Source organism: Channa argus, chromosome 21 (assembly GCF_033026475.1).
Source record: "Channa argus isolate prfri chromosome 21, Channa argus male v1.0, whole genome shotgun sequence".
NCBI lineage: Eukaryota > Metazoa > Chordata > Actinopteri > Anabantiformes > Channidae > Channa > Channa argus.
Window position 1 is genome coordinate 17,619,597 of NC_090217.1, and position 18,650 is coordinate 17,638,246.

At 38.8% G+C, this 18,650-nt stretch overlaps 1 protein-coding gene across 11 annotated transcripts in view; it reads left to right on the forward strand.

Annotated features, from left to right (window-relative positions):
- Positions 1-910: 910 nt before the first annotated feature.
- Positions 911-18,650, forward strand: part of LOC137106527 (DENN domain-containing protein 5B-like) — a 67,476-nt gene continuing 49,736 nt past the window's right edge. For 3 of the 11 annotated variants that reach the window (XM_067489943.1, XM_067489946.1, XM_067489949.1), the window contains exon 1: positions 917-1,424. In XM_067489943.1, coding sequence (XP_067346044.1) covers positions 1,316-1,424 — 109 coding nt within the window. In that variant the 5' untranslated portion in view covers positions 917-1,315. Of the gene's footprint in view, positions 1,425-18,650 lie in introns of all 11 variants that reach the window. The other 8 variants (XM_067489942.1, XM_067489945.1, XM_067489948.1 and 5 more) reach the window with 6 other exon arrangements.

Consider the following 18,650-nt stretch of genomic DNA (forward strand, 5'->3'; position numbering starts at 1 on the left):
GACATTGTTCGTTGGCAGACCGCAGCAGACCTGATGTGAGCAGCTACAGCAAGCCAGTGTAGAGATCTCAAGAGTGGTGTGACATGAGTTCTTTTTGGCTTATTAAAAATAAGGCGTGCTGCTGCACTTTGGATCAACAACTTACCTATAACATGGAAATGGGACTGGAGGCAAAGTTTCAAGAGAATCCAAGCACATTAGGTAATGAAGGATGTCTTATTCCATCTTAGAGGTATTACAGACTGATGTACATTCACTGCAGGTAGAAGGAGTAGTGGCAGGTTGAGATTAATTAAAAGTTCATCCTGATTGGCTAGTCAGTCAATCACCCTTAAGGGTCTTCATTTGATTGGTTTAAAGGCAGTGCCCATGAGGTGTACTATTTGTAAAACTTAAGTGAAACTAATATCTACTAAATTATACAAAAGACTGTTATTTAATTGTATGATCATGTATGCAATATGTAGTATAAAAAGAAATGTCTATAATTATCCATACACTTGTGATTTTTGCAGTTAAAGATCTTATTGCATAACATGCTGTTCTCTAACAAGTACTGTAACATTAAAAAGTTGGACATGTGCATTCAAAAGTTTAAAGAAGGTTAAATTAAGTTCACTTGTAAAGGATATAGTGCATTTATGTGCATTCGGAAATTTCACCCGAAAGTCGAATATCCCTATCTTTTTGTGCATAGTGTATGTTGGACAGATCACAGCCTCGCTTCTGGACAAAACTTGGTAACTACAAATAAAAGGACACATGTATAATGTTTGTACTCTTCCGCAAGGCGATAAAGTCCCTAAGCAAACCACCGTGAGTGGTTAGGCAGTATGTTGGTGTTAGCGCATGAATATTTAGTAATAATAAAATAGAACTCTTAACTTAAATCAGTCAGTCAGTCCCTAGTTAACGTTATGAATGGCAAATATACTGTATACCGTTTCATGAAATTAAAAACAGCTGCTCCATGGTGACAGAGGACAGACTTAACGGAGGACGCTCGATTTGAATATCCAACTCTGCCTGTCGACTTGTCTAAACTCCACAGAGGCGGAGTTTCACAGTGCTCTCCTCTCCGGAGCACGCAGTCGTGTTCTGGGAAAACCTCCGCTCATACAGCCCCGTCATCCGTGGAGCAGCTTTCTAAAAAGAAATTCGGTATTTCACGGTCCTTTTTTCGGTTGTATTGCTGGGTACCCACGTGAAGGAGCATTTGGTCCTAGTCGACATTTTTATCCTGCTTTCCCTTTGTTCCTGGCCATGTTTTGCGCGGAGTAAGTGAGAGCGGGTAGCTCTGCACACTAAAGCCGGGATGAGTGGGAGCTCTGCGGTGTCCTGCTCGGCGCCCTGCCGCTTCGCCCACTACTTTGTTATTTGTGGGATAGACACAGAAACTGGACTGGAACCGGACGAGCTAGCAGGTATGAGCTTGAACTTTCATGGCCTTTTATATGTAATAATTTTGTCAAGACCTGTTGTAGGCTTTTTAATAAAAACATTTCTCCGCCACTGTGCTAATCCATGCACAGCTATTCGCTGATGAGCTCATTATACAGAGCATTAGCTACGAACGTTTAATCTCAGCAACCGTATAAAAAAAAAAACTCGTACATTATTTACAAAGCTAGGTTTTATGTCAGTTAGCAGTATATGACAATAAAAATGACAATGACATGATAAACGCAATTCAAGCATGTGTTGCAGGTGAGTTTGCAGTTTTGGAGTCAGCAGCACCTCTGTTCACTGAACTGGGCCATTACGTACATGAGCTACTTGTGTATTAACGTGGAAAAAGAAGCTGTGTCTTCTAGAAATGTTACAATCTGATTTGAGCTTCCTGTGCTCTGCTGCTTTGAAGCAGTCAAAGTGAAACTGCTTTTAAGTTACACTGTATTTTGAGATAATTTTTGCCCATTTGAACATACAGGGTACTTTGAAATACTCAATTTTATTTAAAGAAATTTAAAGTTAAACGGCAAAAGAAATCCTGCAAAAGAAACGCTACAAATCACATATTGTCAACGTGAAAGATTAGCTCAGCTGTTTGTGTATGTTATATGAGCTGCCAGATGTTTGTACCAACATTGTGCTGAAGAGTTTTGCTTTATGTCTTCTTACTACACAACTGTTTTGACCTTTTGATTAGTCACTTTTTTCTTAAACGTTTAAGAAAAAAGTGACTTAAAAAAGTCAGAACAGTTTCTTTTTTCTGTGTAGTCCTTCTTACCACACAAGGTAAAGTATCACCTCTATGATGGCATCACACAGCTGGGACTCCAGCCAGTATTGCTGAGGTGTTGCAGCATGTTTTGCTCCTTCACCAGATACATTCATTTCCTAGCTTAGTGGCTGTTTTCTGTTGATAATAATGCAGATTTGTTTCTGAATGTGCTAACATATTGCAGCTTCAGTGTGTGTATGGGTTTTCAGGCCAAAGTTCAGTATAGCAAAGTCTTTTGTGTTTTAAAAGTAAACTGTGATTGGATGTCTTAGGTCTGCCAAAACTCCGACTGTGAAGTGAACTGTCGGTCAAAATGTGAAAGCCAATTATTTTAGTGATGTGTTTTCCATAGTTCATCAGTGGTTTGAATCTTGGTCACTCTGTGTGTACCTATGTGCCTGTGCCCCTCAGGCCACAACAAGTTTTGGAAGTGACAGTGATAAGCTTCCACCATAATCAGTCCATATGGTTCACTGTTTGCTCTGCCAATACCAATAACCTTAACTTGATGTGTGTGTGTGTGTGTGTGTGTGTGTGAGAGAGAGAGAGAGAGTGATACATTCTGGAGCAAGTTAACAGTTGGTATTGGGGTTAAACTAGGACTGCAGCAATTGTTGTCGTTGCCAATGAAGTTCATTTTACTGTTGTAGATGGCTAAAGGGCAGAGACATATTTATGTGCAAGCTCCTCTTTGAGCAACTGTCTGGTGTCACTCTTGTTGGTGCTGTTGCTCACTGAGACTGATCAGCCTTGTGGATCAGTCTACAGCAGCACACAGGAAGCTGGCACAAAAGAAGAAAGCAGGAAAAGCTAAAAACCTTCACCGTGTAAACATTTTACAGTCCTGTCTATCCATAAGTTATTGTCCACACAAGCACATGGACGGGGATTGGGTCTTGGTTTATGACAACCAGTTTGCCAAATATCGATAAGGAGCTGCATGTTAGTGGTATGCAGAATTGCCTAAAACTGTCACTCCACACCAGTCCCACGCAGAACCATCGTGAAGGGTATGATGATGTAATTGCAGTACATTAAGGGTTTCAATCCATCTCCCACAGGAAGCTTGAATCTTGCTCAAGTGGCAGCTGTTTTAAGTGGCACCTCGCTGTCCGCTTTCTGTATTATGTATACTTTATAAATTACAGACAATAATTCAAGTTTTTCTTTTTGTCTGGAACCTGCAGTGCAGCAAACATTTGTCAAGGTCTACGGCTTCACAAGGCATTTTATTCCCAAAGCTGCCCACCTTCTTTTGTTTTCTATCACCTGCCTCAGTTGGCCTCCATGCTTCTGCACATTATTGGAGATAATTTACATTTCTGATCAGGCCTGTTGTTCTTCTCCCCTGGGACACACCATTGCCTGAATAACAATAATGGTGCCATGAATTATTCCATTTACACAATTTGCCTGTAGTGACCATAACCTTCCTTTTTTGTTTCCAAACATATGCAGCATCTCAGCAACCCCACATCATCCTGTACCCTGAGTTGGTGGCAGCTATAATTGCAGTGACCCACATTAAGCTGTGTTTTGTGCTATTGCTTATTTTAGGCTGTGATTCCCCTCCTCTATTCTCTTTGTGTGGCAGTGTGGCCTTATTTCCCTCGGCCCATTGTTCTAGTCCAGGGGCCAGGTTTCCTGTAGACCTGCCTTGGGCTTCATCTTTATTAGCCGTATCATCTTTTTCTGTCTGTCCTCTTAAAAATTATACAGTAATACTTTCCTTCATTTAACTCGTTAACCTTCGATATAGATCCCGTGCTCTTTAGGGCTAGAATGCTTATTAGCTGGTTTAAATCACACCATAAAAGAAAACTTTGTCAGTCCAGACACCCACCCTGTACTATCCTCAGTGCTATAACTGCAACCTGGCTTGCATCTAATGCCAAAGATATTCTCTGCATTCTAATACCAGATGCATTTAGGGTCTGCAGCATTGTGAATGTAAAAGGAGTGAAGAGCTAATCTGCGTAGGGAGATGTTTGGCATGCCAGTTTAAATGGAAATATGAGGTCAGTGTTATTGCAGTGAGAGATGTGTGCCACTCCATCTTCTACTGCTAGAGAGGTGACAGCTCTTCAGTCCAGTAAAGCTGTTGGAACAGCTTTTACAATCACAAATTTTATATGTTCTTTACTGATTTTCACCGAATAGTTAATTAAGCACATTGTCATTTACAACTGTCCACAAATTCACTAATGTAGTAAATCCAAAAGGATGTAAAGCTAGAGACTAGAGTTTGACAAATGTAGACAATAAATAGAAATGGATAGTCTCTAAAATATGGTACATTCTGGAACATTGGAGTTGTTTGAATTTTGCATCTTGCAAATAGTGTTCACATCAAGTCATGCACTGCACTTACATGCACTTAAATAACCAGGTTACTTAATAAAATTAGCTTTCTTGGGTAATCAGGGAACAGATCAGATCAAATCGAATTTACATGCACTGAAGAACCCTGGGTAATTAAAATCCATATAAACATGCAGAAGAGTATTTTGATTTCTCCTGGGAAAACTGTCTGGGGAAGAAAATGCATTGGGAAACAACTTTATTTAGATTTCTATGAGGCACCTTATGTTTAATTTTCAGGTGGACTTCATGTGGCTTTTTGATTTATCTCTCCCTCATTCAGCAATTCCCTGCCCTGTCTGCAGCAATTTGTTACACATGTTCTGTTTGAAAAAGCTGATTAGAAGCCTGGCAACATAGCAGAGAAATATGCATTCTCCACGAGAGAAACTCTCCTGTTGAAATCAACCCTGATTTGAGAAACCAGCTTTCCCATGTACACAAGATTTAAGAAATCAGCTTTCTCAGGAAAGCTGACTGTAACCTGGTTACTTAAGTCCATGGAAATGGTCACAGCTATGAGACTTTGCTTTTTTTGCCACCTTGTCTTCAAAAATACTTTGGATGAATCATCTATTTTGAAAATATTTTGAAATCAGTTCTCTTTCAGTCAACTACTGATTACTCGTTTCAACACTAATTTAATCAACTCTGGAACTATTAAGTTGAGTTGTTTAGTGTTTATGTTCCAGTAGTAAGAAACCGCTATTCAATTCCATTCCATTGTAACAGTAATTTGTCTCTTTAGAGTAGAGGCTGGCTGTATATTACAAAATGACATAATAAATTAGGCTTTGTAGAAGAAAATATACTGTTAAACTATCCAAAAGATGCTACTGCAACTTTATCGGACCCTAATAGTAAATGATGCAATTACCCATTTCATTAAATAATTTTTGTAGATTAATCTACCTGATGCTTATTTAAGAATAATCCCATTCTCCTGTAATGACGAGGTATGTGGTGGTGGAAAGCACAGCATTCATGGTTGTTTTGCATGTGTCGTTAATGACATGCACGCATGAATACACACAGATGTACAGTATGTTTCTTGACAAAATGCCGGGTGGAGGCTGATGATAAAAATGCTCAGTTTCACTCTGTCAGATGTTCAACTCTCTTGAGAATGCATGTCCCTTGTGAAGAGGCTCAGAGCATTTGCCAGGTGTTTCCATCTCGAAGCACCAGGCATCTCATTCTTGTCTTTTTCCTCCTCCTATTTCTAATCCTCCTCTGCTTGTTAAACTTATCTCAATCCTTCACACATTTGACTCTTTACACCTGTCACCAACAGCTCTCTACCAAAACGATACCAGTGTTGCATTTAAAATAGGGCATGTATTGATGTACAAACCTTTTTCTGAGTAACACAATCCACTCTGCTAGGTCTACAAATAGTTTCCTTTAACTGGACTTACCTTATAATTTTTTTTATTGCTTCACCAGCCCCCTGTGTTGTTTTACCGTAGGACATTTGTCATTCCCTATAATAAAAGGAAAAAGTTTATATCACCTCAGGGAATATTGGCTGGGCTGCTTAAAACACAGTAGGATTTAAAACAATGCCTGCTTCCCCCCCAGGTCCCAACAACCCTATTTAGAGCACTAAAGATTTTATTCTTTTAAGTTTAAACATCTCTATGTCACGCTTGATTTGGGGGGCCTGGTGGCTCAGTGGAATTTGGTTGGGATGCAGAAGGCCCCGCCCATCCACCAAGGACAACCCTGGTTCCTATCCTGAGCTCGGATAAAAATAGGAGGGTTGCGGGGGCAAAAAAAAAAAAACATGCTCAATTTAGCTAAAGTCATTTTTGCGAATTTATTGAAAATTGCATGGAAAATATCTGGATAAGTTAATATAATATATACTCATCTGCAATGAGGATCAAACCTTTAGGGTTGGAGTTGGAGATATTGTCTACATGCACTAGTAGTCAATAATGACTACAGCTATGTATAGTGTGCAAATCCCACCACTCAGCTGTATTTCTACTTTGGCTGTCTTTACCAGGTAGGCTCTTTTATGCTTGCTAATGTATTATTGAGAGAGAGATCAGCTGTGGAGATCAAAGTGTTGCGCATGACTCTTTAATAAAATAAGATTTATCCCATTTTAAATAGTTATAAAAAGTCTGTTATGATTTTGTTACGACAGCACAAATAAATTAATATATGAAAAACCTTATATGGAGCTGGCCAGACTGTAAATAATCAAGGACATTTGACACTCCTTTACTTTGCTTGATGGACAAGTCTCATATTTTATTTGGCTATTCCAGATGAAGCTTTAGCCACATATTTTACCACGTGTATTCTATAAACTTTGTTTCATCATTCGTATTCCTGTAGTGATTTCATCTATGTCAATGTATTTTGTCCCCATAATCAGTGTTTCCTGCTCTGTTAACTTGGCTGGACTGCTGTTAATCCTTTTAGAATAATCCATTTGAACAGTTCCTCTAGGCTACACTAAATGCATCACTGTAATGTAACCAGACCTCACAGCTGTGTTCTCCAGACAAACAAACACTCATAATCATAATCTCCTGCAGTTTGACCAGTAGCAAAACCTCTCAGTAAAAATCAGCTTGTTTACTTGCCCAGTGAGACTAGATAATCTAAGTTAAGATTTTATGAACATTTTTATGATCTTCTGTTTGAGTTCAACTTTTAAAATAAAACATGGAATGAGGCTGGGTCATCAATATACTTTTGTTGACTTGAGTACATTTTATATGTTTGAATTGAAAGCCTTGAACCTGTTTGTCATCTAATTCACAAGATGTTTAATCTTAGGGATGTGCATTCTCATCCTATATGAAAAGCCATTTGTTGCTAGTTAAAGTTCAAGGGGCTATGGGAAAGACGGTGAGGTTGGTAATGATGGATAGATTGTCTTTGGGAGTCATTGAGATATCTCAACCCCAGAAGATGCTGCAAGCTTTTGCTGAATGCTAAGGGTCTTTCCGTGTCCAAAAGTGAAGCGAGCAGTTGATGGTGGGAGGCACAGGCAGCAATTTCACAACCCCTCCCTCTGGCTGACTTCTGACCCTGAGGTCCATATGTTCTGCCTTTTTGGGAGAGGAAGGGGACAAAAGAACCAGTGGGAGCATGGGGGTTGTTTTTTGTTTTTGAGAGAGACCCACGAATAATTTGGAGTTGTACATAACCATGAAATCTCAACTTTACTAATAAAAAGTTCAGTGAAAAGTGATAGCCACCAAAAGTCAAAAATTGCATGAAAGAAGGTAGACCATAAAATCAATCCATATAAAAGCAAGACTGTTATCGTTATGAACAAGCCCTCTTTGAAAGCCTTTGAAAGGTGACAGATGTGGGTGAGATATGATAATTGATTAAATTGCAAAATTTTCAGGCGGCACAGAATTGAAATGTTTGTGTGGAGAATTTAAACTGCCATTTGCTCATAAGCTTGGTAATTATCTGGGCCACTTCACACTAGCCCTTGCAAACATCTGCTGTTTTAGGTTGGATCTGGGTTTAATAATTTTCTCACCATAAACAAAATACTCGAATACTAGAATTTGTTTAGGACCGGACTGTCCACACTTGAGAATGATTTGTGTATTCAGGTTTGCCAGAATGAACCGTAACCAAGAGGAAAAGTAAACAAAATCTCAGTGCTATCAAGTAGGGGCATGCTATGTTGACACCCCCCCCCAAAAAACAATATATATATATTTGAATATTTTATTAATGATGATGCAATAATAAATTTTATATTTTATTGACTTAAATATTTTTTCATGCTTGTGTGTATTTTGGGAAGTTTTGGCTTTAAATTGGCATTATTGTCTTTTATTAATTTTTTAAACCAGAATTATTCCACTAAAGTCTGCTGAGTGTATTTTTGTGTATATGTACATACTTATAGTGTGTTGGTTAACTGTATGGTATGTGTGAGTCTGTAGTCTCAGGCTAAGCCAACAGTTGATATTTGACCAAAATTAAAGTGCTGAAGATAACCTGGGCATACAGGGAAACAGAAATGCAGAATAAAGTCCTGCTCGAAAATGATATGAAAAACAATATGCATTCAAAGGGTGTAACCAAAAAGGAAACTTCACTCCTCGGACACAAACACTCAACATCATTGTAACAGTGTGCTATGTGGTGTTGTGTCACGCAGGCTGTACTGTAAATCTCCTTGCATAACTGTCATAGGCCATGCAGCGGTTAATAAAACCTCTTATGACAGATTAGACACAGCATGTACAGGGGCCTTGCTGCTAACTGACAGACCTCACTGTGAGACGCCTGATTAGACTTGATTTACAGCCTGGGCCTTAAACACCTAAATGACTTTACTTCTTATATAATTGCTTTTCAGCTTAATACTAAAGTAGAAAGCGTGTGGTCTTGGTTTGGTGCATTAGGTGATAACCAATGATGTCATGCATTAAAAGCATGTCTGTCTTTTTTGAGTGTTTGCTCAATAATTTGTATAATTTGTGTTAATAATAAGGACATTTTATCTTATCTCATGTAAGTACCTTCATAGAAATTTTGGTTTTATCACTGTAAGTCATGTCAGGTTACCACAGCACAGAAATCTGACTATAAAGCTGCAGCTATATAGTCCTGGAAAAACAGAATTTGCCTATATGAAAGCATTTTGTGTGCTTGTGTGTGCACTTTTGCGGTCGAGCTAATTGGACTTTGCTCGTCTACTGATTGAGTTCCAACTCATCCACTGACCTCTGGTCTGTGTGATAAGGCTGGGTAAACAAAGCATGACTATTATAATATATTGTAAGCTAGTCTATTTCATAGTGTCCTTTTAAACTCTTTCCAATTTTTTTATTTGAACCAGAGGCTGGATTGAGTTCTCCAATTTTGCTTTAGTGGTGGTCTCTTCTGCTTCATATTCAACACCTGCTGGCATTACATACCATTAATGACCAGCCTGTTTGACTGCACATGACAGTGAATAAAGTGAATCAAACCAGTAATGTGTGTAATGAACCCAGCAAGTTGTTTTGTCCCTCTGCTGTGGCAGAAATAAGGCTCACCAAACTGTCTTTAGATGTCTACCGGTTGTGACTTAGCACAGGCAAACTACTCCATTGTGGCCTTCATACACACGGCAGTGATGATAGGCAGTCCCAGCAACCATATCTGTCTAAAGTGTGATGCTTTTACGGCAATTGATGTGAAGGAGAGCTAAACGTGGTGTATTTGTCTAAACAAATGTGATTGGTGTGCAGTTGTGTTCTAGTCCTAAGTCAGAACTCCCGCTTGCCTTTGGGCCCAGGTTGTACATAAGTAACATTGTGTCTACATGGAAACTAGTGTTAGCAGCCTGTTAGGAACAGCTGTGGAGCTCTGTTTTTGTGTTAATCTGTCCAGGGACGATACAAAGTAGGGCTATTTGATTATGGCAAAAATCTATATTATTTATTTTGTTCCACGTTGTAATCACAATTAACTCCAACTTTGGAAAAATCATGTACATATTAAACAAAAATTCCATCTGACAAGCAAATGTTGTAAAATAGTAAATAACTATTACAGCTTAAGCAAGTCTCTGTAGGAGCCTTTTATGTTTTCTTTTGTTGTTTTTTTATAACCAAAGCTAAGCATTTTAATTGACCATTGAAAGGTAATAAAAGGCACATTTGTCTGTCCACTCATATCTTAACACTTTGGCCAGCTTAGTTTTGAACTAGCACCTGTTTCTCTAATTTGCTGTGCTACAGTTTATAGTAAATGCTGAACTGAGCAAAGTTCTACTTGGCCACCTTGCTGGTGCACAGAGGTCAAGTTGACTTTAGTTGAACTGCGTGCTGTGATGAATAGACATGGGGCAAGAAGAAGTGAATCCAAAAGTGAGAAACGGATACATTTGCAGTCAGTTAATCCTCCAATCAACACAAAATGCTACTTTTTCCAAATGCAAATCCAACTAAAATTTTCTATAGGAATGAAGTCAGCTGACTCTGATGACTACTCTAGAATTTTAAAGGACTTCTTCTCCAACCAAGCCTTGGTGGACTTGAAGGTGTGTGGGTTTTGCTGTTTTTATCGTGGTGCAATTTGGATACAGTACCAAGAGACAACGACCACCGCAGTTGTTGTTGATGGATTTTGTTTTGTTATATAAATTTCTACTCAATTTAACCCTACCTGAAAACCCAGCTTTCCCTATGATACCTACTATATTGCATTTTCCTAATGCATACATTTTTATTTATTGAATTTGTAAACAGAATGTGTTTGTCCAACAGACAAAAATCTGCTCCAGTCATTGCATCAGCCATCACCAATTATCTTCATCTGTTTTTTTTTTTGTGTGTTTGGCCTGGGTCACATTCACTCCTGGCCCCTCTATGTTCTCCGTAAAAACAACATCAGCTTATGTAACTGAAACATCAGTGGACTCGTCAAGGCAGATTAGTGAGACCCAACAGCTGAACCAAGGACTTGGAGGTTTATCCTATTAGAGTGAAAGGTAAATTGTGACAAGAGGTCAGAAATTAGATAACTGACAGTATGTGATCAGAATACTAATGCAACTAATAGCCCCATATCCCACCCCCCCCAGCATGTAAAACACTGTTGTGTTTTAACCAACATTTATATTTAAAGCTTGGCTTTTTTTAATAAATTCATAGTGTACAAACCGACATAACTAACATAATCCAATCCTAGTTGGGTGCGGTGTCATTTTGTAAGAATAGAAATCACCATGCAAATTTTTATTTATTTATTTTATTTTTTTAATTGACGTGGTTACACTGTTCACAGCTGTTTTTAAGATTTGGTTCTGTGGTATGTAAAGCAGAATATTTCTAATTGTGTGTATAAAACCATATGTTTAGATTTGGATTGGATATTCACATTACCACAATTTAGGGGGTTCAGTGGCTCAGTGGTAGATCATTGGGTTGGCATGCAGAAGGCAGCAGGTTCAAATCCCACCCTACCAGCTGTACATTAGCCCTCCTGCGTGAAGACTGAGACATGTGATGAGCAGCTGAAATATCTTATGTAACTGCCCTTAATGTCCTGCTCATATTGGGATTTTGTAAGAAGTCTTTCTGTTAAACTTGGGCTTTTAATTTGAAGAAAGAAAGCACAAATTTTCACTCATGTTTGTTCTAATTATGATTGGACAATAAATTAAGCAACTGGATAACATACAGTAAGTGGAGAGAGCTGGTTCTGCGGTGTGTCTAATATGCACTGATAAAATTTCATAGATGAAACGGTCAAATATAAAGCGACACTACGACACACGCCATGCTACATTTGCCTCAAAATATCCAGCAGGGGACAGCATGAAGAAGGCATGCCAAGAGCTACTATGCAGAGTGCAAGCTAGTCAGCAGCAACTCGTGTATGGGCCCGACAAGGTGACTTGAATTTGGCTAGCTTTGCTGGTTCTTTGGCAATAGTGATGAACGGAAAGCCATTCACAGATGGGGAGTATGCCAAAACATTCATGCTTGATGTGGCCGAGGAGCTTTTTGCTGACTTTTCGGATAAAGATAATCAAAAGAATAAAAGTCATGCCTCTGTCCACAAGAACTGTTCACGATCGTATCGTAATGATGTCAAATCAAGTGGAGAAAACACACATGAAGGATTTAGGGAGTCAACAGATGTAAGCCATTTATCCCAGTTCAGTGTGATTGCAAGGTATGCTGCCAGTGACACTGCGTGAGGAAAGTCTTGCTGATTTGCCAATGAAAGTTTAAACAAGGGGGGAGAATTTGTTCAAGTCTTTAATTGAGTTCGCTAAAGAAAAAAATCTACCAATGGATAAACTTATTTCGGTGTGTACTGATGGTGCTCCGTGTATGGTGGGGGAAAAACAGAGGATTTGTAGCGCTTCTTTTTGAACGTGAAAATAGACCCACCCTAAGTTTTCATTGCATTCTACATCAGGCCCTTTGTGCTCAAATGTGCGGCGAGCAGCCTTGTCAGGTGATCTCTGGGCCTTTGGTCATTCGGGTGGTCAACTTTATTATTGTCTGAGCTTTAAATAATCGCCAGTTTAAAACGCTGCTGGATGAAGTTGGGAATAATTACCCTGGTATGCTTTTGCACAGCAATGTACGTTAGTTGTCAAGAGGGAAGGTACTCAGCCGTTTTGCGGCTTGCCTGAGCAGAATCCGGACTTTTCTTAAAATGAAAGATCTCGAACATCCTGAGCTAGCTAGCCATGAGTGGCTCCTGAAGATTTACTATCTCGTGGACATGACTGAACATCTGAACCAGCTTAATGTGAAAATGCATGGTATTGGAAATACAGTCTTATCCCTTCAACAAGCAGTGTTTGTATTTGAAAACAAGCTGGAACTCTTTATCGTGGATATTGAAACAGGTAGTCTACTTCACATTGAAAAACGTATTGACCATGTTTGGCTCTACATACGTTTGAGCAGTCGTTCTCACATCTAAAAAACATCAAGAGCAACCTACGATCACGTTTAATGGATGAAAGCCTCAACGCCTGCATGAAGCTTAACCTCAGCATGTATCAACCAGACTACAAAGTCATCAGCAAAACCATGCAGCACCATAAGTCGCATTAATGGAAAGTATTTTATTTATTATTGGTTAGCTTCAGTATAACAATGCTATTAAAAAGAATAAATTCACAGACTTATTATACTCTAAAATTGTTGGTTTTGTCGGCAAATTCATGCATTTAGTTGTATTCTTTGTATGACAATAAAGTTTAATCTTTTCAGTGTTTAAAAAAAAATATTGTATGGCTCTCACGGAAATAGATTAAAATATGTGGCTTTCATGGCTCTCTCAGCCAAAAAGTTTCCCGACCCCTGCTCTATTTCCAGCAGTTATAAGATTCAGTTACTGCATCATCATGTTAGCTTTAAAAGAGCTGTGTTGTTCTGTCCTGAGTGGTGGAGTCCACAGCTGTCCTTTCTGGTTCACTTTCTCTTCCTCCTGCCATCTCTTGTTCTGGCAGGCTTGTATATATTCCTAACACGTATTTTGTTTCACTCTTGTGCACTTCGCTTTTTGCTCATCTCGCACACCCCTGACATCTCGATTCTCAGCATCACTGCAAGGCTTCAGTATCTTCTCTGCAACAGAAGCTACAGCTTATTAAAATGTTACAGAGTGTTACCATCTACTTCCTTGAACATTTGGATGAACGTAATAGGTTTTAAAAAAGCATTGTGTATGGAGTGAAACCAGATGAGACCACACTCTAATTAACACAGCTGAATGCCTTAATAATCTTTGTCTAGATATATTTTCTCTTAGCAAAGAGTGCTCACTGCCAACAGGGACATCATCATTATCACCACCTGGTTATAGCCATGCAGCTGCTGTGAGGACAGCTGTTATTGGAACACATATACAAAGACACACATACAAGAGCTCAGACAGCTGCTCCCTGCCTGTTTTTCACTAGTAACTACTAATCATAATAAATTTATAATGTGTGGTTTATACTGGACATTAAAAGAACTGTTACTGCCCCTGCTGTATCTTAAATTTATTTATTTATTACTAGGTTAACAATGTCCACACTTGTTTATACGCACAATAAAGTAAGTAATACAACACTGAAGTAGTTTATTAATACACTTCATTGTCTTTTACAAAAATAAACTTGTAAGAACAGTAATTTCAGGTTTCCCTGCGGTCTCCCATCCACACCATTTGTATATGTTAGCGAGTTTGTTTTCTAATGTACAGATGCAAAAAAAATCAGCCATTCTGCCAAATTTATCACAAAGTATTCTAAATCTGAACAAGTTCTGGAGGACTCTTTCTCTCATACAGCAGCTCCCAGTGTCCAGCCACCTCCCTGTACCAACTGTTTTTGCCCAGCAGTGAATCACCTTAGAGAAAAAGACAGATGATCAGTGAGTGATAGAGACTGATTTCGGTATCCTTACTTTTTTAAAAACTTCACACAGTTTTTAATGGCACCCTTTTTTTATTTTATAGCTATTTGGAATTATTTGGGGTCTATGTTGCTGTGTACCTATAATACATATAGAAATAGAAGCACATAAAAGCTGTATACCTAATACACTTTGATATTTGTTTATTCATCACAAGTCATATCATTGCAAGGTATGGCACATTGCAGATTGCAAAATTATTCTGTTAGGGGTCAGCTGTCATAGACGGGCACTGATTAGTCTAACGTACGTCTTTGGACTGTGGGAGGAAACCCACACAAGTACATGAAGAACATGCAAACTCCACGAATAGACGCAGCAGCCAGAAGCTGGCAAGTAGATTTGAATCGGGGACCTTCTACTTGTGAGGCTGTAGTGTTAAGCACTTCACCACTGCGCTGCTCTGACTAAAACACCTGGCTTAACTTCTCGTTAAAATGAATTGCTAATCAGAGGCTTGCATATATTTGCCATACACACACAGATATTTAGATTGATTCATTGTTTTAACTAAATGAACAAGTGTAATTTGTTGTCAGATTTTTTTCAATTGGCTTTACTTTTACTACATTTAGGACTGAAAATGTGAGATCCTGAGTAAAGAATGTGTCATGAGTAAAGAATGCTGGACTTGTGTCACTATTGGACTGCTGCTGGACTTGTGTAGACTGCAGCTTACCAGGGATAAAAGGATGTCTGGGTACATTTTCCTCTCCAAATCCCGCAGCATATGATTTTGATGTAGTATTTTCAGCATTTATGATGTTCTCCCTCATCCACATAGTAATGGTTATCTATATGTCCTTTTATCAGTCATTGCTCAGAAAGCTTATAACAAAGTGTAGATAAACAGCAGCTGCTAATCTGCTTAAACATTTAAGTGACTGCAAGTCATGAAGCAGGGACACAAGGGAGCAAATAGAGCATGTGCCTGAATGAAAATGCATTGGCCACCCTCACCACATCACCCCCACAGCATCTTTTTCTCTCCTTAGCATCTTAAGGTGAAGAGAACAAAAAAAAGCTGTGTTTAGCAGAATGACACAGTAATGACATCACCATTTGTCCAATGGTTTTGTCCAATTTGTGTATGTCCAATAGGGCTGATGTAGCCAGTCTAGTCCAGGCTTCAGGACAATGGACCTTGTTTGTTTGTTCTGGTGACTTGCTTTTGCACACACAAATTGGTGGAGTCCCCACTACAATATATATGATTGTGTAAGCAAGTACAATAAAACACTTACATCACTCAACTTCATGTAAAGATAATTCATTGTGGAGTATGAGAGGTTGAGGTGCAACAACACCCTATACCTCAATAACACAGCCTTCCTCATTAGTTGTTCTGTTGCCAAGGAGACAGATTGGGGGCTGCTTTCACCCCATCAGTGGTAGGCTTTGGCAGCAGAGCTTGGTGCAGTGGGTGCTGTCTCCATTTAGAGAAAACGAGAAGGCTGATTGTGTTTTGCTCAAACATAAGCTGTTTTGGATGTTTGTGCATGTGCGCTCGTGCTTGTGTGTCTAATGACATTCCACCAGTGTGTGTGTGTGTGTGTGTGTGTGGTGAAATGGCTTGTTGAAGCCAAATCCGTAAATGTTATGGAGAGAATGGGTGAGCTCCTATTGATTTGTGAGGTTTTGTCTATTAAGAGGAGCTTTCCTTTCTTAACTGCAATACTAGTGTGATGAACATATTTAAAATCGTACAGCAAAAACATTTTGTCATGACCTAGTACTTAAAGTTGCTACTGTCAACCTTACTCTTTTAGAGTAACATAGATATTGGTAAATGGCATTTTGCTCTTGATCTCCACAGAAATGAAAATGAAAGGAAATTAATTTAGATTGTTTTAAATTTCTCATTACCATCTTTTGATTTCTTGAAACATAATTGTTTCCAAAAATCCACTGGAATTTCTCCATTCTAGAGCAAGAGTAGAGCACCCTGTTCCTCAAGAACTAAAACCTTCCTTGTTTTCCAACTTTCCCTGCCCACACATTTATTGATTTGATTTGACTGACACATTTTTATGCCTGACACAACCCTCCCCAATTTTACCAAGCTTGGGACTGGCACTGCACACCTTGGGATGGGCTGAATTACAATGGAGATTATTTAAATCAGTGGTAGACTCCAGACTGCAAATTGGTTTGTTACATCAAGCTGTATTTTGATGAGAGGGTGCAGTGTGGCCATCTTGGCATAAATGTATGGGTCCTCTAAACTATGTCTGGGTGTGAATTAATTGTTTTTTGTATCATTTATAGTTAGTTTCACTTTTACACGTGTAAAAGCTTATTTTATGTTCTGACTGATGAATACAAGTTTATAAAATCTTGTCTTGATTGAAATCTTGATTGATAAACAAATTAGTTTTTATCTGAAGGGTTTGTATAATAACAAATGGGATTCTCTCTCATAAATCCAAACATAAGTTTGGTTTGGTTTGGTTTTTAAGGGTTATTTCCCTATCACTTCTTGTAGCTATTGTTTGTATGATACAGGCACTTCTCTTTGAAAACTATGCAGTGTTGCTTTTACAAATGACTGACTCTGTGCATTGAAGGGATAATTTAATATATGCAGCATATACACAGACAGATGCTTTATCAGATGCAGCAGTCATTATTTACAGCCCCAGGGGCTGTGAATAATGCAGCCCAATTTTTAAAGCCATGAACACTGCTGCAGGTGAAGTACTGACAGTGTTGTTCTCATTTGGCTGGCTGGTGTCAAGTCGGCACACTCTGCTTCTAAAAGAGTGTCATTGAAGTGACTCTGCAGAACTTGCAGTGAGGCTACAAAACCGGTCAGTCTGTCAGTCATGCTACTGGACTTTGAGGTCCATATACAAACTCACACCAGGAGTGTCTCATCACCCAACAGGGCAACAGGCTCTGCATGCATAATGCATTAATGTCTGGGGACAGTATATGATTAGTTCCTCAGTGTTTTCTTGCATTTATCTCCATACATGTATTTGTGTGTGTGCTAAAATTAATTATTTTTCCATAAGTTTAAAAAATAACGAAAGCAGCTCCATTCTCATATGCATTTAGAAGGACAACCACCCTGGGAAAACTTCATGCAATCAGAAGTCCATTCAGTGATTTGTGGTTCTAGGAGAGTTTATTAAAAGAAGGCAGAGAAAGAGAGTGAGCTCATGCACCCACAGGCATGAACTATTGAGCTCTCACGTAGATGCTGCTTTGCAATTCAATTCAGGAGGTGGCAGCAGCAACTGTTATCCAGAGGGGCCCAATTGGCCCTCATACTCTGCTCACACTCTTCTTCACTTTCTAAGAACAAAGCCTGTTTCCAACATGAACTCTAGAGAATGTCAGGAGGATCAGGTCCTGACATTGTCTGGAGTTTCCCTTTTTAGATATGTAGTGAACATTGGGAGATGGTCTGTGTGAGATGCGTTCTCACTTTTGAAAATGTACTCCATGTGATTGGGCAAGAGGTGGCACAAAGACAAAGCTGCTTAAATGACGATGTTTTGCATTGTAATATGGTCGTATATGAACAGACAGTAACATGGTGTCTCGTTGTGGACCTGACTTCAAAGCAGAGACTTTTGGAATTCTGTTTGTGGAAATTGTTGTGTACATGTATACATCTTTCACATACAAAGTATTTTATTTTCGTGTTTAATAGTTTGTGAAATAGTTGACAGCTGAACAGATCTTCTCTTCTCATAGAAGACAGAGCCGACATAAAACCAGAAATTTTAGAATATGTATATGCACAAGTACGCATTTACACAACTGTGTCACGCTTGGATAAGTATAATGTAACATTTTTGAACAGAAACTTATTGTTGTTTGGTCCAAATTAGGCAAGAACTGGCTGTGTGTATGTTTAGTTTAAAGGCTAGTTCACGTTTTACATCTGTCTCTCATGTGTCTCACAGAGCAAATAGAATTCTATTTAATGAAATGCATTACTGTAATCTGCACCTTCTCCAAGACCTAATGTACATAAAAACTGGACTTTATGTGGAGTTTTTTCAGTGCCTAGCACATTTATTGAAAAACAATTTACAAGGACAGCTTTTCAAATATGTTTTAATAGCTGCTGAATATCTTTTACTGTGTCTATTAATTGGCTTCAATTGTCACTGTGAGCTTTGTGGTTCTACTTTACCTGC